The sequence below is a fragment of the Mauremys reevesii genome, linkage group 16, assembly GCF_016161935.1.
Source record: "Mauremys reevesii isolate NIE-2019 linkage group 16, ASM1616193v1, whole genome shotgun sequence".
NCBI lineage: Eukaryota > Metazoa > Chordata > Testudines > Geoemydidae > Mauremys > Mauremys reevesii.
In genome coordinates this window covers 12,536,904-12,560,170 of record NC_052638.1, presented here as the reverse complement: position 1 = coordinate 12,560,170, position 23,267 = coordinate 12,536,904, and the positions used below count along the sequence as shown (strand labels likewise).

General features: G+C 43.4%; 1 protein-coding gene across 1 annotated transcript in view; it reads left to right on the top strand.

Moving 5' to 3' along the window:
* PLA2G15 (phospholipase A2 group XV) overlaps positions 1 to 6,137 on the top strand; it is a 30,747-nt gene extending 24,610 nt beyond the window's left edge. The window contains exon 6 of the mRNA XM_039502791.1: positions 1,823 to 6,137. Coding sequence (XP_039358725.1) covers positions 1,823 to 2,334 — 512 coding nt within the window. The 3' untranslated portion in view covers positions 2,335 to 6,137. The remainder of the gene's footprint in view (positions 1 to 1,822) is intronic.
* Positions 6,138 to 23,267: the final 17,130 nt, after the last annotated feature.

Below are 23,267 nucleotides of genomic sequence, written 5' to 3'. Positions count from 1 at the left end.
AAAAACAATTAAAATATCTATTTTTTTTCTTTTGGTTGTTTCACATTCTTCCTGCACACTTTGGGTGGTATTTCAAGGCATTGTATAGCTGTTGACTTGGTATATGTACTACATTTTGCAGGATGGTGGGGTTTTTTGTTTTTTTTGGGGGGGGGGGTACAGCATGGGTAAGTGTTCAGAAAGTGCACTTGTTCATGTATAGGAGCATCCTATTTACTTTCTTCTGGGTTACTTACACTCTTTTACTCCTGGGGGAGTTCTGCAACAAAAAATTCTGTACACAATATTTTCAAATTCTGTCAAAATAACACCATATAATCACATCAGTTGCAATTATTTTTGATCATTTATTTCAAAATACCTGTCAGTAAGCATGCCTGTACCAATATAGCCCACAAAAAAGATTCAGGAAATGTTTTTTGACAAATAGATTCCTTACTAGGCATCAAAGAGTCCTGTGGCACCTTATAGACTAACAGACGTTTTGGAGCATGAGCTTTCGTGGGTGAATACCCACTTCGTCTCTTAGTCTGTAAGGTGCCACAGGACTCTTTGCTGCTTTTACAGATCCAGACTAACACGGCTACCCCTCTGATACTTACTAGGCATATTAATACAGAACAATGAGTAATTCATTTAGACTACAATACAGAACTGTATATCCTGCACCCCTCAAAAGCAGTGCAAAGACTTGGGAGAGTCAGGGGTAACGGAAGAACTGAGGGAGAAGGAAGTAATTGCTGGGAAGGAGCCTGCATGTGAACTTGGAGGGTTGTTGGGTGTGAATGGGAAAAGTATGGAACAGGGTTTGGGGGGGGGGGCAGGAGGGAGAGGGATTGTTAGGGAGCTTCTCCCATGCAGACCCTGACTGACCCCTAGCCTCTCCCATTGTCAGGCACATCTCCCCCTGTCCCCATGTGTCCCTCCACCCCCACTCAGACACCCTCTCTCCCCATCCCCATGTGGCCCTACACCCCCTACCCCTGTCCCTATGTCTCTGTGCCTCCACTCAGCCACCCCCCATCCCCGTGTGGCCCTGCACCTCCACTCCCATTCAGCCCCTGCCCCAGTCTCCTCCATCACCAGCCCTTATGAGTCCCGTCTGACTGCTGAGCAGCCCCACGCTGTCTGTCTCCCCATAGCATCTGTCTCCTGACCTGGACCAACAGTGGCTGTGAAGAAGGCAGGCTCTTTCTCTTCCCTCGCTGGCCTGGAGCTGCTGCTCTGTTCTATCACTGAACTGTGAAAACCTGGGTGTCCACCTTGTTTCTTCTGCTGTCTCATGAGATCTCTTGAATGCACAAATGTACAGGGGGTAACACCAGCCTGTTCTCCCAACAAAAACATTAAGGGAAGAGTGTCCCTGTGAATCACTGCAAAATCTGCACCTGTGATTCCTTTAGAAAAAGAATTTTAAGATAATTTTACAGATGGCCAGAATGATTGCCTAATGATTGATGTTGTGAAGAACTTTTGGGCCCAAAGCTCCCAAATGAGCCCAAGTCGAAAATATTTTCTTCTTAAAGGAATATGTCAGAAGGGTAGCCTCAGGAAAACGCCTTTCTAGGTTGTCTTTAGCAGTGTTTCTTGCCCCTGTCATTTGGTCAACTAATTTGTTCCTCTTTATAAGGTATAAGCAGTTATTGGAATTGTATCTACAGTATTTAAAACATCCAGACTGTTTCCTACTAGTGATTAATGTATTTCCAGTCAAACTCCGTAATCTTTTAGTAAGGAAAGTAGGTTCCTCATTCATTCCATCATTATAAGCAGTAATTGATATTTCAGTGTACAATAAATAAAACAAAAATCTATTTTGTAGGTGACAACAACAGGATACCTGTCATCAGTTCACTTAAGATCCGAGACCAGCAGAGATCTGCAGTTTCAACCAATTGGCTGCTCCCCTACAATTACACATGGCCTCCAGATAAGATCTTTGTAAGCACACCCACAGTTAACTACACTCTCCAGGATTACCAAAAGTTCTATAAGGACATCAACTTTGAGGATGGCTGGCTCATGAGACAAAACACTGAGCCCTTGGTCTACCAGATGATACCACCTGGTGTGCGTTTGCACTGTCTCTTTGGCACTGGTGTAGAAACACCTGACTCATTCTACTATGAGGCCTTTCCTGATAAAGAGCCCAAGATCTATTACAGCGATGGTGATGGTACAGTGAACTTGAAGAGTGCCTTACAATGTCAAAAGTGGGTGGACATGCAAAAGCAGGAGGTGATATTGTTTGAGCTATCAGGAAATGAGCATATTGAGATGCTGTCTAATGCTACAACTATTTCCTATGTGAAAAAACTTCTTTTTGATTTGTGATACTCTATGTGGACAGTGTTTTTTTTTCCTCCATCACCTGTGATGCCTTCCCTTAAGTGAGGGGGAAATGCCTTTTGATCCTTTGGTTTTAAAATACTTGGATTATTTATTTGGTCTCTTTTCAGGCCGTGTTCAGAAAGCTGTTTGGTGTCCTTAATGATCACTTGTCTCTTGGATTAGTGTTCATAATGCATCATAGTGTTTCACATTCTAAAGGCTTGGTCATATGTGTATTCTGGTGCTGCTAGACAAATGTCCAGTGTTCATACAGAAGTTCACTTGAACATTTTTCACACCCTATGTGCAATATGTGCAGCCTACACCGTTTTTTACTTGTGATCTTCAGAGAGTTGGGGTGAGGGAAACAATTGCTTGCTGGTTACTGTCAATTCTGTACTAAAGCAAGGGAGAGGTTGTGAAGGATTTTTTGAGTACAGGAACTTTCCAAAAGGGTCACAAGTTCTGAATCATTATCCATAAATAAGCTAGTAAATATGAAGGTCCAAGCAGATGTTATAAATAGACATGGAGTTAAGATATTGCAGGACTTTGGTCATATCCAGCTCACCTGTTTCTTCATTTGTACTGCTGCTGGAGAAGAGGGAAAGTGCATTAATTACCTGAAGTTCCTTATCTGATGTCTTGGAAAAATTTAAGAGAATCCAGTTGTCCTTAACTTTAGTAAGTTGATGACTTAGCATCAAGAGTCTAAGGCTGCTGGTTTCATGCTTTAGATTTTTTCCCCCTTAATTAAAAAAATTAAAATAAAAGGTTAGTAGTTGTCACTCCTTGTACAATGGCTGTGGCTACATGGTGTGTACATTGAAATCCACAGGAACTTGGTATCAGCAAATTTTGTGAAGTGCTGACTTAACTTGTCACTTTGACATGCGATCTCCCTTAGTTCAAATGGTAATAGAGCTCAAAAAACCAAAGCCCCCTCCTACCCAAAACAAGTAAAAATTAAAGTTCCCACAATGGGGAAAAACCCCTTTGTATGTATCTTGCTTTCAGCCAAGTACAATTCTGCTGTGATCCAGTTTCCAGCTAACCATCTTTCCTACTGGATCAAAATTGTTTAGTTGAAAAAAAAAAAAGCTTAGAATTGTAGAGTATTTATAGAGTAAAAATATCTTTCCTGTAGGGGTAATGAGTTCTTAATTTGGGTTGAGAAACAAACATTTAAAAGAGGCACTATGTATTAGGCCCCAGAAAATTGTATAGCATGCAACCCTCCATGAAACAATACTTCAGTAGCTTAACCATGGTAGACCACTTGTCATTGCATTTTTCAGAAAACTGCTATGAACACTTCCACGGTGCAGGGTTCTTCAGAAAAAAAGTTACCTTAAGAAGTTATGCTTATCAGAAATCCTACATAATTAAGAATCCATTGATTTCTAATGTTAGGAGATTGCAGTTGTGTAAAAGGTAAAGTTTAACCATTCTTGTAGTGCATAGAGGTTGTTTGCTGCCATTGAAATCTTTGATTAGGATGTGCTGATCTGACAGCTTTCTCTCATGAGTGTTTGCCACTGCACAATGTTAACACTCTGGCACAGGGTGGATCTAGAGTGCTCAAGGTTCTAATGTATTTTGCATTAACTAATCACTTCTAGAAATCCTGACTGGGATCACTGGTAAGTTAAATATCTCCCTGTACAGAAGAGAGAATAAGACTAACTCCCTGTCTCTGAGGGAGGACCAGCATTTCCCAGGAGAACTGAAGGTTTGTCTCTTGGAATCACTTACCTAAGATCTAGTGCTCGGCAACTATATGGCTCAAACAGACTTTCCTGCCTCAGCTGTGTGTGCTAGTCCACTGCCAGATCTGAGTCGCCCACTGGCTATGTGTAACACATGGCTGACTGCTTAAATCTTAGAGAACAGAAGGATGAAATCCTTTTAGTCAAACTGTTTTTTGGTAGGCTTCTGCAGATTGCTGTACCAAGAACCACAGTTCTAGTCTAAGGCTCTTCATATGGTCTAACTCCATTGTGAACAAACCACTGTAAGACTGCTCTGCAGTACATACAACTATGCAAAGTAACTGATTCAAAAGTCCAGCTTTTTCAAATCTATGATACTTACCCAGGTAGAATGTAAGCTTGTGAACTAGCACCATTATGGGAGGACCTGGAATCTGTACTGGCTCCCAGCATAGACTGAAGAATATCGGTAGGGCTGTAGAAGGGACTCAGGCTCCACCTGGTCTGGAGGATTTTTTTTTTAGAACTGGTTTATTTACGAAGCTGTCCAGCGCTGTGTGCTTAATCTGTAAAATGCTTAAAAATCTACAGCAAGAGGTTTTTTGGCTTTGGTATTCTGTACACTTGAAGAAGCAGAAACATTGACACTTCTAAAAGAGCTACACCAGATTATTCTGTTTTGATTTAGCATTTGATACTTACTGTATTTTCTCCCTTTGGGAAATGCACAGCTCTGTGTTTCCAGCTAATTCCATCTCATACTTTTACCTTCATCCCAATGACCCTTTAGTCCACTTAGCTTTCCATTAACAGATGGACCCTCCAGTCACTTTTTGTGCTCAATAAATCTGCTCTCTTGCTTTTACTTAACACTGGTAAAGTGGAGTTGACAGCCCTCTAAACTTGTAGACATGCTGTGATTTGTCAGCATAAATCCTTGTTTCTTTCCTGAGCAGAATTGCACACCTCTTACATTAAAGTGTGAATGCGGAGGACTCAATAGTTAAAGTATTCACACATCTGATGATTACCTTTTGGTTGGGGGTACTTTGTAAGACGGATCACAATTCTGATTTCTCATTTTCCGTCAAATCCTCCTGAGCTCTGCTCTTTTTGTCTACCGTGCAATCCCAGGATAGAGATGTCCTCAGTGTGAAATAAATGGAGTACCTAAAATATAGGGGTATACATCGCAAAAGGTGGAAGTAGTTAAATTGTGCATTTCTCTTTTCTACTAGAAGTCTGTTTTCTTTATTGCGTGACCCTCTGCATTAGAGGGCAAACTCAAGTCTATTTAGAATCACTTTAGTAGGGTTGGTTGCAGTGTTTTTATAGCCATGTTGCTCCCAGGATATTAGTCAAGATGGATGACACGTAGTATCTCTTGGACCAACTTCCGTTAGTGAAAGACACGCTTTCAAGCTTACACAGAACTCTTCTTCAGGTTGGCTGTAAGACTGTTAAAGTATGCAGTCTTAAGTATTCTACATTCTTGTGGAGAAACTAGTCTGAGGAAATAATTATTGCTGGAAAGAGGAAAATAAAGTACCTCAGGTGCTTTGCTTCACTGGTTTGAAAGGTCTGATTTGCTGAAATTCCTTCTGAGTTATGCTAATTACTTACCATTTGTGAATGTCTCTTTTTCTCCTAATTTTCATTTTCAGGATATTTTCAGAAACCAAAAGTAGTTAAGGACCAAAATGTATTTTTTATTTATAACAAAATGTAAAGAGAATGCTGGAGGGACTTCAGCTGTTACTGTAGTGCTGCTTGCAGGGTCCCTATGTGATTCTGCTCGGAACAGAAGATTTTAATATCAAGCAATAATTGCAAAGGAGTTGCAGGCCAAAGGAAGGAATATTTGGTATTCAGATATTTCTTGGAGCAAGGTGTATTCAAGACCCTCTTAAATTCAGGGAATGTTTGGCAGTTACTTTGCTGCTCTAAATTTAACAGTATTTTATATGGAACATGATCTGGTGAGACCCAGCATTTTATATATTTTCCTCTTTGTGTATGAATGACTGAGTTACAGATTTTTGCATATTTTATTGTCAGACTTTGATAACATAATAAACTTTATCTAATATTGAATGCCTTTTGTCATGGATAACACAACTACAGATGCTGCGCGCGCTCTCTCTCTCTCTCTCTCTCTCTCTCTCAAATATGCTACAAGTCGTGAATGTATTCATGCTTATTGCTGCTTAAAGGGCAGCATTTTATCCAAATTATGAGCTGAACCAGATAGCAGCATAGCTTCCTTCCAATGTACAGCAACCTCTTGCTTTAGAAGGGAAACTGAAAATACAAATGCTGTCATCATTCTGCATTAAAGTAAATGCTCAATTCAAACCAATTAGCACAAATTGCCAGTATTGAGACTCAATATGAGCGGAAGCCTTCATCCATAGTTTCCAACCTGTTCCTCCTAGGCCTCTTGTCTCGGTAGCTTTTCTTCAAATATGTTGACTTGTTTATAGGCCTATTAGATCAGTGGTGACCCAAAAATTGTGGGGGTACAATTGCTGGAGACATCCCTTCATCTGCTGCCCTTCTACCTTCCTTCATGTAGTTTGACAAGACTGTCATGGTAGGGATTGGGGAAGAGGCTGCAGGAGTAGTTTCATTAGGCAGGTGTTTAGAAAGGAGAGGGGGGTGTGTGTGTGTGTGTGTGGTTGTTTTTTTTCCTTCCCTCTTAAGAAATCGATGAAGGGTGGGCTGGGAGAACAGTATTTACCCTATATCCCCTTTGCTGTTTTCTAGTAATTTCAGTTTAGCTCATGGCTTGTTCCTAAATGACCAGGTTTTTAATGTCCTTTATTTTAATTCTATCTTATAGTTGTTCTGCTCTCTTTTTGTAGGGCTCTGATTTCCTGTTTTATTCATTCCTCATACTGTCATTTGTTTTTTCCTAACTTTTTCCTCCAAGTTACACCTGCTTTCTCTCCACTCAACTTCAGCTGTTCACCCTCACTTTTCCTTTAAATCTGTCTTGGTACTTCCGTTTAGTTTTCTGCCTGATAGAGCAAGTTTCTTGACAGCATAAATGACTACTTTTTTGGAGCAGCTGGTCCTGGAACCTACAAGAGAGATGATTCTTGATTTAGTCCTAAGAAGAGCATGTGATCTGGGAGGGGAGATACATCAGAGAAGCCCACCACAGTAGCATTTAACTTCAGAAAGTGGAACTATACAAAAATGACAAAGCTAGTTAAATGGAAATTAAAAGGTACAGTCCCAAAAGTGAAAACTGCATGGAAACTTTTTTAAAACCGTAATAGACATTCAAATTAAATGTATACCCCAAATTAAAAAAATTGTCAGAAGGCCATAAAAGTACCACCACGGCTAAACAATAAAGTAAAAGAAGCGGTTAGAGGCAAAAAGGCATCCTTTAAAAATTGGATGTCAAATCCTACTAAGGAAAATAGAAAGGAGCATAAATTCTGGCAAGTCAAGTGTAAAAGTATATTTAGACAGGTCAAGAAAGAATTTGAATTGCAACTAGCAAAAGACTCAAAAACTAACAGCAAAGTCCATTAGAAGCAGGAAGCTTGCTAAACAATATGGAGCCACTGGATGATCCAGGTGCTAAAGGAGCACTCAAGGAAGATAAGGCTATCGTGGAGAAGGTGTATGAATTCTTTCCATCAGTCTTCACTGCAGAGGATGTGAGGGAGATTCCCACTCCTGAGACATTCTTTTTAGGTGACACATCTGAGGAACTGTCCCAGATGGAGATGTCATTAGAGGAGTTTTTGGAACAAACTGATAAATCAGAGAGTAATAAGTCACCAGGACCAGATGGTATTCACTCCAGAGTTCCTTCAGAACTCTGATATAAAATTGAAGAACCACTGACTGTGGTATATACCACAATCATTTAAATCAGTTTCTGTACCAGATGACCAGAGGATAGCTAATGTGACCTCAAATTTTAAAAAAGGCTCCAGAGATGATCCAAGCAATTACAGGCTGCTAAACCTAACTTCAGCAGCAGGAAAATTGGTTGAAACTATAGTAAAGAACAGAATTATCAGACACACAGGTGACCATGATTTGTTGGAAGAGTCAGTAGGGCTTTTGTAGAGGGAAATCATGCCTCACCAATCTATTTAGAATTGTTTGAGTGGGGGTCAACAAATGTGGACAAAGGTGATCCAGGGGCTATAGTGTAATTAGATTTTCAGACAGCCTTTGACAAGGTCCTTCACTGAAGGCTCTTAAAGTAAGCAGTCATGGGTTATGAGAGAATGTCCTCTCATGGTTCAGTAACTGCTTAAAAGATAGGAAATAAAGGGCAGGAATAAATGGTCAGTTATCAGAATGGAGAGAGGTAAATAGTGGTGTCCCTCAGGGGTTTGTACTGGGACCAATGTTGTTCAACATATTAATAAATGATCTGGAAAAAGGGGTAAACAGTGAAGTTGAAAAATTTGCAAACTATACAAAATAATTCAAGACAGTTAAGTCCAAAGCAGACTGCAAAGACTTACAAAGGGATCTCACAAAGCTGGGTGACTGGGCAATAAATGTCAGATGAAATTCAATGTTGATAAATGCAAAATTATGCACATTGGAAAACATAATCCCAAATATAGACCCCATCATTTTGTATGTATATTAGCTGTTACCACTAAAGAAAGATCTTGGCGTCATTGTGGATAATTCTCTCAAGACCTCTGTTCAATATGCAACAGCAGTCAAAAAAACTAAAAATCTTAGGAACTAATAGGAAAGGGATAGAAAGTATGACAGAAAATAGCATCATGCCTGTATATACATCCACAGTATGCCCACATCTTGAATACTGCATGCAGATCTGGTCACCCCATCTCAAAAAGATAGAATTGGAAAGGCTATAGAGAAGGGCAACAAAAATTATTAGGGTTATGGAACAGCTTCTATATGAGGAGAAATTAAAAAATCTGGGACTTTTCAGCTTGGAAAAGAGACGAGTTAGAGGGACATGATAGTGGTCTATAAAATCTTGACTGGTGTGGAGAAAGTGAATAAGGAAAGGTTATTTACTCCTTCACATAACACAAAAACCAGGAGTCAGTCACCCAGTGAAATTAATAGGCAGCAGGTTTAAAACAAAATGAAGATGTTGTGAAGGCCAAAACTATAACAGGGTTAAAAAAACAACCCTAGATAAGGTCATGGAGGATAGTTCCATCAATGGCTATGAGCCAGGATGGGCAGGGATGCAAAAGTATGCTTTGAAGTGTCCCTAGCCTCTGTTTGCTAGATGCTGGGAATGGGCTACAAGAGATGGATTGATTACCTGTTCTATTCATTCCCTCTGAAGCACCTGGCATTGGCCATTGTCAGAAGACAGGATACTGGGCTAGACGGACCATTGGTGTGACCCAGTGTGGCTTTCTTATGGTAAGACAGGAGTTTCAGGGAGAAGACTTATGGGGACTTCATCTTGATTTTCTTTTTCCCTACTCCTCCTCGTCCCTTTAATACAACACTCTTGTAAATTCTGCAGGGAACCATTTTGAAGCCTGAAATGTGCCAGGCATTTGGGGCATCTCTAGACTATGTGAATAAAGTCCCCTAGTGGCAGCCAGGTGTATTGCACCTCATTTATTGATGGGCTCTTAAGCCCCACAGGTATTTAGTTAGCAAGTCCTTGCACTGTTTACTCTGTCTTCTGCCAAGTAGTTTAACTAATTTAACTTAAACCTCCAAGTATTAATAATAGTCCATTGTATGTAAGACTAGTATAAACACATACCTATTTCAGATCTAAAGTTTGGTTATGTTTGTAGGCCTAGAAGCCGGCTTCTTTGCCCAAAGCAAATTCAAAATGTGGGCCAGCAGATGAAAGAACACACAAACATGGTTTGCTCCAAATCATTACTAACCTTGTGTTTCAAACTATGCAGCATTCCTGGTCAGGTGCAGACAGCCTTTATCAGAACTTGAACATACAGACCTGTCACATAAGCACAACTAACCTGCAGTGCCCACCATTCCATCCGGGTCGGTCATGCTTATCAAGCTTTATAGAGCTGATATCTCCTTTCATAAATTTTAAGAGAACAAAGTGGAGTGCTCAAGCTGTGTTAAGCCCGTGGTACCTTCCAACAACTTTATCCTATGCCAAACATTTAAATGATACACATCTATACACTTCAGGACAACAACTTCTCCTGCCAAGCAGAAAAGATCTCATGGGGGGAGGGAAAGTGAGGATGGAGATTCCAAATGGAAGAGGTGCTATTAATTCTCAAACAAGAATAAATTAAGCAATGTATGCTTTACCTACTGTTCATTAGCATCAGTATAGCAAATGACCTTTTTGATTTTATTCGAAGAGCAAATACCATAAAAAGAACACTAAAACTACCTCTGACTGTAAGCTTTGGCAAGACCATTGATGTGGGCTGTAGTGGTTTTTAGTCACTGGGATCTCCTCTTTTGCTGTGATAGGGAGGTTGTAAGGTCACAGTTGTGATAAACACATCATTGTGTTGGCACTAGGGGGGCTACTATCCTTGAATGGATCTTTAATGGCTCCTAGTGGATCAGATTACTGTCATACCTATGAAAAAAGGTCCACAATAATTATCTTGCATACCCTGCAGTTTATTCAAGAAGGAATTACACAATTAGTAAAGCACACAACTCCTATTCCTCTTAGCAAGCCTCTCTTTCACAAACATACATAAACAGGCTCTGTGCTAGCCTCACACCGTTCCTGCTTGGCAAACAGAGGTGGTGGTTACCAATTCTATGGATGATGACTTCCCTCCAGGTCTGGTCTCAGCCCTAGGGTCTGTCTCAGATTCCCCTTGAGGTGAGGCCTGGCTGCCTGGAAACCCCTCTGGTCACAGGCCTACTCGAGCCCATGGAGCAGAGTTTTGGCTACTCTGTCTAGCAACTTCTTCAACTGTCAGTTAAGGAATCATCTCTCCAGTAATTTACTTTTCTTGATTCTTACACTCTTTTTCCTCAAAGGAGTCACATGTCTCAAAAGCATCCCCAGTGGGTGTGTAGTTATTAATTTTAGCTGATTAGTATTTTGGAAGGGGTTGCAGGGGTACCAAACAAAGACCACTCCATGTTTATTCACTCTGGATCTCTGTGTGGTGTTCTTATAGGGTCACTATAACGAGGTTAACCTGTGCGCCATGCTGGAACTTTATGCATGTGATATTTACTTTTGCATGGGCCCATATTTGCTGGCTAACAGGTTCAATATCGATCATACATGCAGGCTTTGCCAGTCCTTTATCAAATCTGCTTCTGCTTAAAGGGGCCCTGCTCCCAGGATCCTCTGCAGTCTTCAGCCATGTTTAAGTCACGTCAAGTTATGCTCACACCATTCATTCAGCATGGTCACACCAATCTGGCATCATCCCAACACATTCCACAGTGACAAGCATCCTAATCCAGTTTCCCTGCACCAACCTGTAAATTTCTGCCTAGTGACCAAATTCTTGTTCCCTTTCTTAGCAGCCAGATACCTCTGGCATCAAGGGGTCCTCATCTTTCCTTATCTCAATGACTGGCTGCTGGCAGTGTGATCCAGATGTGAGCCCTAAGCATCAACTTCCATGCTGCTTCTACTCATCTGCTCCCTGGGGGTGAATGTGTGGCACTCTGTACCTCAAAGCAGCACCCTGAAACCTCCATTTTCACCACTGTCATATAATATGATTATATCATTGATATAATGACATACCAATGATATATACTATATAGTTATGTTTTGTACAAAGTATGCCTTGTGCAGTATCATTTTAAAAGTCTTGATCTGTTGACTATTAATATCCTATTGGATTGTATGTGCTCGCATTGTATGTGAGGTTATGAAGTTTTGCTATGTGTGTGTTTCTGAAATATGTTGTGAGATTGGGAACACCCACAACCAGGCCTTCAGGTAAAACAATGGAATAGCTAGACATGCTGACAGCCCATTGAAGGGAATCCACTCGCCCAACGATCATCTCAGAGACAGTATATATACAAATGGAGACTGCTTGACCCATGTCATAGCAAAAGATCTTTCCAGCAAGCTAGAAGAAACTATAAAAGAAGGGGAAGTGACATCATGACTTAGCCTCTGCCCCCTTCCCCCCACCCCCAACTCAACACCTGGAAGAAATGTATGGAGGACAAAGACTTTGGACTGGGGAGGGAATCCTAGCCTGTGTGTAGAGAATCTGTGATCTGTTTGTACCATCTATCAGGGCAAGACACTGCTTGATTCAAATCCTGTTTAGTTTATATCACTTAGACTGCAAATTTATTTAATTTTCAGATAACCAACTTTGATCTCTCTGTTTGCTACCTAAGGTAAGTGCAGTACCTGCCAGAGGTCTGTAGCTTGCCAACAGCATGACAGTGTGAGGGGGATACCAGGTTGGTGTGACAGAAGGTGCTGTGATCCAACAGTCCAGGTTTCACTCCAGGACCCCCATCAGTGTAAATGTCAAAAAATTGACCGACCCCACACAGTCTCTGGAGTTCATCAATGTGGTCTTTGGGTGTGCCTACCTACCATGGGAAAGGTTTCTGGCCCTATTAGAACTGACTGCTTCGGTGACCTCCAATCCTTCTATTGCCTCCAAAATTTGCCTTTCCCTTCTCGGCCACACGGCAGCATGCACATATGTCACTGTCTTCGCTTCCTCTGTCTACAGCTGTGGCTAGAGAGAGCCCATTTTCTGATGCTTCACTCCCTGGACACCCTACTGACAGTCCCCTACCCTCACCTCCAAGGTTCTTTCTTCCTTTTGGTGGTGGACGGACCCAGATCCAGTTTGCACTGGAATGCCTTTTTTTCCATCCTCCCCAAGCATGACTATTGTTATGGACTCGCTGCTCAACAGATGGGGCACCCACATGGGTGAACATGTGATGCAAAGGACTTGGGCCACTCAGGAATCCAGGATGCACATCAACATCTTAGAACTTTGGGGGGGGGGTATGGAGAGCTTTCCATGCATTTCTCTCACCATGTTCTGATCATGTCGGACAACACTACTACAGTTTACTACATAAACAAACCAGGGGGCACGAAGTCTCCAGCACTTTGTGCACAAGCAGTTCACCTCTGGGAATGGTGCATCACATACGGTATCCTGTTGTCAAAGGCTTATCTCCCCGGGGACTCAGAATGTGATTGCAGATGCTCTCACTACAAAGTTCGTGGCTGACCACAGATGGGAACTACACAACTCTATGGTCCCGAACATTTTTCACCATCAGGGAACTATGGTCAGGGATCTCTTTGCCTTCTACACCAAATACATCCAAGTACTATTCCAGGGGCGGGCCTGGAGCCCGCTCCCAAGGCAATGCCCTAGTCATCAGTGGGTCAGACCAGATCAATTATGCCTTCTCTCCCTTACCACTCCTGTCCGTGTTCTTTGTAAGATTCGGTGGGAGAGAGTGACAGTCATTATGATCACCCCATTCTGACCTCACCAGTTCTGTTTTCTTCCTCTTCTCCGCATGTCAAAGCATCCTCCTCTCCCAGTACAGACACTCGCGGACCTGCTCTCATAACACAACGGCTGGATCAGACATCCCATTCTGCAGACACTTCATCTGAGAGCCTGTTTTTTGTATGGGCATGTTCGCTAGCCTGGAAATGCTCGTTGACAGTGTGAGACTTCCTCTTGAGTAGCAGGAAGGAATCCCCAAGGCAGTCTTACCAAGCCAATTGGAAACACTTCAACTTCCGGGCTCAACAGAAAGGTCATGCTCCTGAGACTGTAGGCATTCCTATCCTCTTGGACTATCTTCTGCCTAAAGATGTCAAGGCTCGTTCTCAGCTCCATCAAGGTGCACGTAGCGGTCATTAGTGCTCCCCTGTGGAGGGGCACTTGATTTTCACTCCTCCATTGACTGTACGATTCTGGAAGGACTTCATGCGGATTTATCCTCTCGTTCAACCCATTGTTCCTCAGTGGGACCTCAACCTTGTCCTCATGGCACTGATGAAGTTGCCCTTCAAACCTCTGGCCTCCCGATCTCTTTCCCTTTTTTCCATTAAGGTTACTCTTCTGGTAGCTAATACCTCTGCAAGAAGAGTAGGTGAACTGGGGACCATGATGGCAGACCCCACTTTCACCACGTTCCATAAGGACAGTGTTCCCATTTTCACTTCAACCAACCCATACACTTAACGGCCTTCTTTCCAAAACCTCATGCCTCAGAGGAGGACCAGCACCTTCATTCTCTTGATGTCTGCCCTGGCCTTTTATCTGCAGAGGACGAATGCATTCAAGAAGTCTCCTAGACTATTTGTGGCTGTAGCAGAAAGGATTAAAGAGTAGGCCATCTCCACTCAGCAAATTTCTAAGTGGGCTTTGGGGTGCATTATGCTCTTTTATCAATTATCAGGACTCTCTCCACCCTTTGGAGAATGAGCCTTTTCCATAAGAGTGCAACTACAGTTGCGTTCCACACTGAGCCACTCATGAACATATGTAGGGCAGCACGTGTAGTTTGGTACACCCCTTCTCTTCCCATTATGCTTTGGTGCAAGGCTCTGACAGATGCCTCGTTCAGTGAAGCTCTCCTCTTTTCCATGGTTCCATCATCTTCCTCGCACCTTCCTCCTAACTAGGTACTGCTTGTCAATCACCCTCAGTGGAATACAATAGAGACTATTACTCGAAGAAGACATTAATTAACTGTAACTGGAAGTTCTTTATGATGTGTGGTCCCTAGCTGTATTCCTGATTAATTTGTGGCCGTGAAGGAACTGAGTGTGTGGTCGGTCCACCCTGCCCTTATTGTCTAGGTCGAAACAATGAGGCGGAACAAGGGCACATGCGCGGACCAATGAACGCTACTACCTTTTAAAAACTCCATCTCCAGGCACATGCACATCACCCTTCAGTGGAATACAGACAGGGACCACACATCTCGAAGAACCTCCAGCTACCGGTAAGTAAGCTCCTCTTCCTTGGTCTAGGTGAACTTAAATTGTGACTTGTATTAAGTGAAATCTCTCATAAATGATCAATTCTGCACACAGCCTGAAATAATAGGTGTGAGAGGTGTGAACTACTCCAGTTAATCTCACTTAGGGTATGATCCAGTGTAGCTGCGCTACTGTAGTGCTTAGTTAAGATGCTACCTACGCTGATGGCGGAGCTTCTCCTGTCTGCATAGATAGATACTCCACTTCCCTGAGAGGTATTAGCTATGTCAACGGGAGGGCTTCTCCCATCAACATATAACTGTCTATACCAGGAGTTAGGTCAGTATAACTACATTGCTCAGGGGAGTGGATTTTCCACACCCCTGAGCAATGTAGTTATACCAACATAAGTTGGTAGTGTAGACCAAGCCTCAGAATCCCAATGATTAATTAAATCTCAACACTGAGGGCATGTCTATACTACAAAATTATGTCAACCTAAGATACACTGGCAGTATTAAATCACTTTTTCATGTTCACAGTACGTTCTTTGTGTTGGTGACGCACATCCTGACGAGGACCACTTGTACACCTGTGTATCCCATGAGCAATATTCTTGAATGGTTTAATTTGATGATGGTTTTTATTCTGTGTGACAGTGCTTTCTGCTAGTGGAATAGAGACAGAATAACTGAGAACAAAGACTCCTGTCCTAGCCTGTACCTGATTTTGTTTTGTGTTTCTATGCTTTGTACACTGTCCAACTTTTAATGTGGATGAAGTTTAAACTGACATCAATCCACTTCATCAGACCACAGATTGGAAATCAGTCATTGAATTAAAAACTTAAGTTAAATATTTGTTGAACTAAACCAAAATAGGATTGATTAAAAATGAAATGTTTTCTTAATTATAACAATAGTCCAGACTACAGCGCAAACTGGCACCAGACAGGGTTGAAAGCAGCTTCAGGAAGATGAATGGTATATTGACTAGAACCTATGTTTTCAGTTTTTAGCAGCTGCTGCTTTATCACACAAGAACAATGTGTGAGGTGAAGATCCCAGATTTAACCTTCCATTTCTCATTACAACTGGGTTGCAGAAGCCTTTCCATTGTCAGCAAGAAGGAAATTGAATTGTTCACTCTTATTTAACTTTAGCTCTGCTTTGCATAGAATTATTTTAAGCTGCCCTTAGTAAACAGAAAAATTGTTCTCTGGTCTTGTTTTTCCAATGCTTTCCAGAGGCTAAATTGAAGTTTATATTATTTAGGAACAGAATGTGACAGCAATAGTAGTAGTAGATACAGAGCAGTGTAGTTGGATGGTAGGTGAATTCTCCAGATACAACTGTATTCTTGGTCTTTCCAGGAAGGCAGGTCACATTCTGTCTCTTCCATTTGGCAGACACAGTTTCTCAGGCCATCTGAGCCATGTGCTGAAGTTTTGAGTAGCAATGCAAAATCTCCCCCTATCTGTGTCTTTTTTCCTTACAGTTCATGCCATTTGATTTGTTCCAAAGCAGCATTTCGGCATTGTGTTAATATCAAATTTTGTGGGCTGTTAGCTGCATGTGTTGTTTGTTTTTTGTTTTTTTGGATGGCTGGAATTAGGCTGTCTAGTCTAGAGTGATTTTAAAGCAGATAACGAATAGTTGTAAGATACTTACTGAAGTCCAGTAGAACCCAAATCAGCCAAATGTCTCACTTACGAATCCATGCTACTTCTATTTCATATTCTCACTTAAGAGTCATTCAGCTCATAACAAATTGTTCAGCTGATTATTAATTAATATTTGTATTGCAGTACCTTCTAGGAGCCTCAGTCATGGATCAGGACTCCCTTGTGCTAGGCACTGTATAAACACCTCCATCATAGGTATTTCTAGAGCTGTAACTTGCTCCTCAAAGTTGGATTGTGGCCAAAGGCTACATAGAAAGAAGTCCATTTAAGTCCCATGAATACTTGATATTGCAGCAGTATCCTGAGTGAAAACCCTTGTGTTGTCATGGGAGGCCAGCTAGTAGTACTTGACTGATCTATTGAAAGAAATCCTCCTCTTCTGTGTGTGTGTTTGGGGCGGGGGGGAAGTTGTGTGGACAAGCTGGGTATACGTGGAGTAGATCTAACTGCACATTTATTTTTTACTTTATGTAACTGAGTGACTGAGACTGAGTTTTGTGGCAGCAAAATAAATGGGAGATCTTTTGGTGGGGATGCTCATCCTCTCCTACCTTAGCCTAAGCACTCAAGGAATGTAGAGAAGCCAAGCAACGCTTCTGCAGTGAAGGCGTAGAAGCGAACTTATTATTTTGAGTCAAAATCAGGTTAATCTGCCATGCTTTAGCATAAATCGCAACTGATTGCCTTGAGAGATCCTTCAAACCAAGAGCTTAGTGGGATTTGAAAAAAGTATTGGATGTCTACAGGGATAATGAAAACACCCATGGAAACATGATGAAAAGTAAGGGACATAAATTCTATAACTGCCCATTTGGGGTAGCTGATTGGCAGGAGGTGGAGAGAGAAGACTGACATCTACCTCTGAGGCATCTGGTACTGGCCGCTGTCAGTATACTTCACTAGCTGAACTACTGATCTGATGTGATATGGCAATTCCTATGTGCCCAGGCTGTGTTTTTGGCCACAGGAACACAAAGGACAAAATTTCAGCAGGCTGAATGAATGTGTGTTGACTCGTGTGGGTGTGCAAGTGAGTGTGGTAGAGCACTATCTTGGGGAGAGCAGGGAAGCAGAGCAGGAGATATACAAGGTCTTAGTGCAGAGATTTGGCTATAGGCAACATTTGAGAGGAGAAAGCTGTCCCGTATGGAGAAAGGAACAATAATAGCACTAGGCCCACCATGAGAGAAAGTGAAAGTAGCTGCCACAGCAGACACGGAGCGACCCTCAACTTCTATCATCATCCATGGAAGGTGACCAAGATCTCCATTCAAGTTGATGCAAAGAAGAAAAACAACAGACTTTCTACACTGAGACATTACAACTCTAGCAGCAGCACCTGCCAGTTCTATGGGATGGACCAGCCTTCCAGCAAGCTAGTGGCCACTGTATTCTCTTCCCCTGGAATTCTGTAAGTATTCACAGACACTCCTCTGTACCTTATTTTTCACTGAGTATATGGTGCATTCTGGGAAAATGTAGGCTAGGCTTAGTTTTTCCTGTTGACCTGAGATGTATCAGCACATGTCATGTAGGCTGAGCAAAAAGATTAAGGGCCCCAGTGGGGAACATTCTCCAATACCATACACTTGTTTTGTTTTGTATCTTTACCATCTTTATGAAGAGGTTTGCACCTGCAATGCCTCTGGTGATGGGGGTTTGCATCCTGGGAGCTTGCAAGATCACTCCTCAGAGACTTAAACATCTTTACCCAAGTGTCCATCATCACTCCTAGTCATTTCCACTTCCCATTCGGGCTTGGCCAGCTCACTGTATGCCTGCATCTAGTTTGAACCTTGAGGATTCTGTAATGAGCCATCTCAGTCTCTGGGCTATATTGGACGTGTGTAATACTATTTTTGTGCAATATTATGTGGGTTCATGTAGTATGGTTATTGCCAAGGTTTCTTTTTATACAGTAGAACCTGCTTTTATTATAGTATTTTTCTGCACCTAAAACTCCTCTATATGTGGAATTCCACTCGAATAGCTGATGGCCTTTACCTGGTGTGTAAGGGCCTCTACTTCACTTCCTGTAGGAAATGGTCTACCAGGCCGTGCTGCCACTCTCTGAATGTACAGCAGTTAGCAGAAGCATCTCTCCTTTTCAGAAACAGTGAGAAACTTCTCTCTTTTCACCCTGCAGTTTCAAGGGGCTAAGGCAGCTGTTCTTTTCTGTAACCATTAGTACTAGGAACTTAGTTGCTTTACTAAATGAAAAATGAGATTCTCAAATAACCACAAGGATTAGTCACTGAACAGTGAATGAACCTATACATCTACTTTGTGTGTGGGGATGGCTGGGTTTGGAAGCTTAACCCATAATCCACACTTTACTTTTTGTTTCATTTTTCTTGCTGTTTTAAGATTGTATGTGTTAAGGACTTCTTGACTCTGCTGAAAAGCATTAACTCTGGTTAGGTGGGTTTTTTGAGAAACCGTAATACAATCCTAAACTAAGGGAGTTTTGTGAAACTTTCAAGGTAAAGGGCAAGGTTTTTTTTGTCATTTCAAAACGTCAGGCTCTCAAAATGGCTCCAGAAACCAACCAACAAACTAGCCACTAGAGGGAGAGCACTTCCAACACATGATGCAGTCCAAGCACAGCAGAGCTTTGCCTGACACTGCAGCAAGTGGAGGAAGGACTTGTAACAAGATCATAATCCAAATTATTTAAATATGAACATGTAGTTCTCGTTTTTAATAAAGAATGTCCAGGCTTCAGAGGAAAGTGACATAAGGAGAAAATGTTTTGAACCACAGAGAGATCTAAGTAATTCTAAAGTGCTTGTTGTGCTGCAGAAATTCCTTTCCTATCTCATTGCTTCCCAGTTGAGAGCAAAGCACCTGTTATAACTTTGAGATTGTCTTTTTGCTGAGAAATGGTTTGGAGCCATTTACCCCAAGGTCACAAGTTCAAGTGAGCCAAATTTAATAGCAACTAAAAGTAATTAGCATGTAGTTGCTTCTGCTAAATAACTGGTGATGTCAGTCCTGTTCCTGATGGACAGGTGTCTATATTGTTATATGTTTGCATACACCTGGTTGTCTGCTCAGGCATCCATTTCTTGCGTTTAATGCTACTGACAGCTACAGGTGATGTCCTTTAAAGATGCATATTCTTGATAGGTCAGCACAGAACATGTACCTGTTGACCATACCTTCCATATGCCCTGTGATTAAAGAAGTCTTGTATCTGAGCAGCTGCAATTGACTGACGTTCAATTCCAATAGTCTACAGTGAACCAGTGGCTGCATACATACAGACACTGTTACCAATTACAGAAATAAGGGATAGAATTCAGAACTACAGCTGTGCAAAACTTTGGTGGTTTTTGGCACTCAGAGTTCAGATGTTGTGTTGATGCTGCAGTCTTTTGCTAGGGCTTAGAAAATTTTTTTTTAGGTTTTCATTGTCACCTGCAAAGTCTTGTTTTGTTGTGGGATTGAATGAAGCTGAGTCTATAGTCATCAAAATCCTACCAGAAATCAAGCAGAACAAATGAACCATGGAAGATTTCTGGATGTTTTCAAATGAAAACATGAGGCATCTCCTAGAATGCATTGAAAGTGAGGGGGATTTGCTCATCATCTGGCCCAAACCCTTTGCATGAACCTGGGATTCCCCTGGTTTCAGGTTTTACTGTCAATGTTTTGCAATAAGTTACCCAGGATCCAGTAATGTAGGATTGTCACTTGTACTAAGGGAGCAGCAGAGGGTAATGGTACATAACTGTACATAGTAACTACAGAATTACTTAAAAATAAAATTCCTCCCTACAATTGGAACCAAATGGCACCCTTGCTGGAAGTCTCAGCACAGAGGTCAAGGATTGTATAGACCTGCAGACCTCGCTAATTTAAAATCAACAGAAAAGGTTTCTTTTGGCCAATCATTTTTTGTCTGTCTATCGAACGTATATTTATTTTACTTCCCAAATGACAGCATGAGGTGAATGCATATAGACATATCACCCCCCCCACACACACACACATATTCTGTCTAAAGTGACACAAGCACAGACAAGGCCTGATCTGAAATGACAAATGCTATGTTTCTAAATCTATTTCCTTACACCTTACCTCAACACTGAATTTTCAGTTGACAGTCCTCTCCCAAACCATTACCCAGCATTTCTTGGTCACATTTGTAACCACTGACTCACTCACTAACACTTCCTGGCTGGTTTAATTACTGACCAAATAAAAGATCTGGCAAAAATAAAAATGTCACCTTATAAGAGTAAAGTCTAAGTATTCATTACAAAACCCATCAAACCAGATGGCAGATTACGCTGAATGTTGTAAAGCAAGTTGCTGTGCCTCAAAGTTAAGCATTTTCTCCCATGATTCTAGAGTCCATATGGTATATAAAAATGACTGATGACAGAGTTAGAACAAGGCCTCCAATCAGCTCAGCTGCTGAGACAGGGTTGTAGTTTATATCTTTGCTGTGCTAGTTTGCACTCACACAGCAAAGGCAGCCCACAAGAACGGCTGAGTGGGGCCTGTGAATGGGACTTCGCCTGGCAAGGGGCCGGCAGCCAGAACCCCAGGCTGGCAGTGGGATGAGTGGGGCTGGGGGCTGGGACCCCGGCTGGCAACGGGCTGGGACCCCAGATCGGCGGCGGGCTGAGCGGGGCTGGGGGGCCGGGACCCCAGATCGGCGGCGGGCTGAGCTACTCAGACCAGGTTCCATCCACTGGCTCCTGCCAGCCAGGGTCCTGGCTGCCGGCCCCGCTCAGCCCACTGCCGGTCTGGAGTCCCGGCCCTGCCCACATAGAGTGGGTACCTACCTTCTCCCTGGTTCTGGCCCATTCTCTTCCTCTTTCTCTGCACTGAGCTGAGAATGGGGGTGCACTGAGCACTGGGCTTGGGGTGAAGGAGCAGGCTGGAGGTTGGGATGCAAGGTCTGGCCAGGAGCTAGAATGAGGGAGGGGGCTCAGGGTTGGGGCAGGAGGTCTGGGTGTGGAGTGCTTACCTGGGCAGCTCCCATTTGGTGCGAGGGGTGCAGGAGCTCCTGTTTGGTGCTCAGGGTGGGGATGTGGGGGTGCAAGAGTCAGAGCATGGGGTGTGGGGAGGCTGGGTATGTGTGGGGAGTGCAGGAGTCGGGTGGGGGGGCTGGGTACGTGTGGGGAGTGCAGAAGTCAGGGCAGGATGTGTGTAAGGAGGGTGCAGGAGTCAGGCCAGAGGGCTGGGGGCGTGTGAGGGGGATTCAGGAATCAGTGCAGAGGGCTGGGTATGTGTGGGGAGTGCAGGAGTCAGGACAGGGCGTGTGTGAGGAGGGTGCAGGAGTCAGGGCATGGGGTGTGGGGGGGCTGGGTACATGTGGGGTGCCAGAGTCAGGGCTGGGGTTATGGGGCGGTGCAGGGGGCTGAGGTGTGAGGAGGGTGCAGGGGTCAGGGCAGAGGGCTGGGGAGTGTGAGGGTGGTGCAGGAGTCAGGGTGTGCGGGGGCTGGGTATATGTGGGGGGTGCCAGAGTCGGGGCTGGGCTTATGGGGGCGGTGCAGGGGGACTGGGGTGTGAGGAGGGTGCAGGGGTCAGGGCAGAGGGCTGGGGGGTGGGCTGGGATTGGGGGGGGGGTGCTCCCAGCCCCCTGCCCTGAGCAGCTCACGGCAGGGGGCTGGAGGGATACGCCCTGATTCCACCCCCCTTCCCCAAGGCCCCGCTCCTGCCTCTTCTCCGCCTCCTTCCCAGTCTGAGCAGCGAGGGCGCTGGGGCTCCTCTTCTCCCCTCCCTCACAAGGGCTATCGGGGGCAGGGAGGGAGAGGAGGCAGGGCACAATGCAGCATGCTGGGGGAAGAGGTGGGGGAGGGGGAAGCTTGGCTGCTGGTGGAGCCTTCCCTACTGTAGCAGCCAGCAGGACCAAGCTTGCGTCTGTCCCCTGCCCCTGCCAGAGAGAGCGGTAGGTGGGGGGGCGGAAAGGAGCGGGCTGGGCCGGGCAGGATTTTTAATGGCACGCTGCTGCCTGCCAGGGTCCTGGCTGTCGGCCCCGCTCAGCCCGCTGCCAGCGTGCCATAGGTTGCTGACCCCTGCTCTAGTGCATGTTTTTTGGGTGGTGCTTTAGTGCATATAATTTTAATGTCTGACACTGCTTTGTTCCAATCTCTTTGTGTTTTCTTGGTGCAGAAGTGGTAGCTCTGTTCTTGATTCACTTATGTCTAAGTTATGTCTAAGTTTTAGGACATTTCAATGCCTTAGTTTTTATTAGACTGCCTCCCAGTTACTCGATGCATCAGTACCTGATGCATTGCTACAGTACCTGATTTCTTTATTTTGCAGCTCAGCACTGAATCTATACTCATTCCTGTAGTTAGTTCATGTCTTCCCTTGGTTCACCAGTATCCTTTTTTCTTTTGCAGTTATGGTACCTAAGGAAGAAGGCTCAGGGTCTATAAATGCCAACAACACAGCAGAACAATGCTAAAGACTGGCAACCATTTTCATTGGGTGCACTGCTGACCCTAGACATTTTCTGGCCATGGGTGGAAAAAGTTTTTAGACACCTCACCTCTCCGCAAAGTAACCATGCAAAGAAACCCAAAGGCATCTGACCAAATAGCAGTATGGTGCCCAATCAAAGCTGGTGCTTAGGATGACCAGCTGCTTGCCTGCCCATAGAACCAGCCCTGATTGTGTGGTC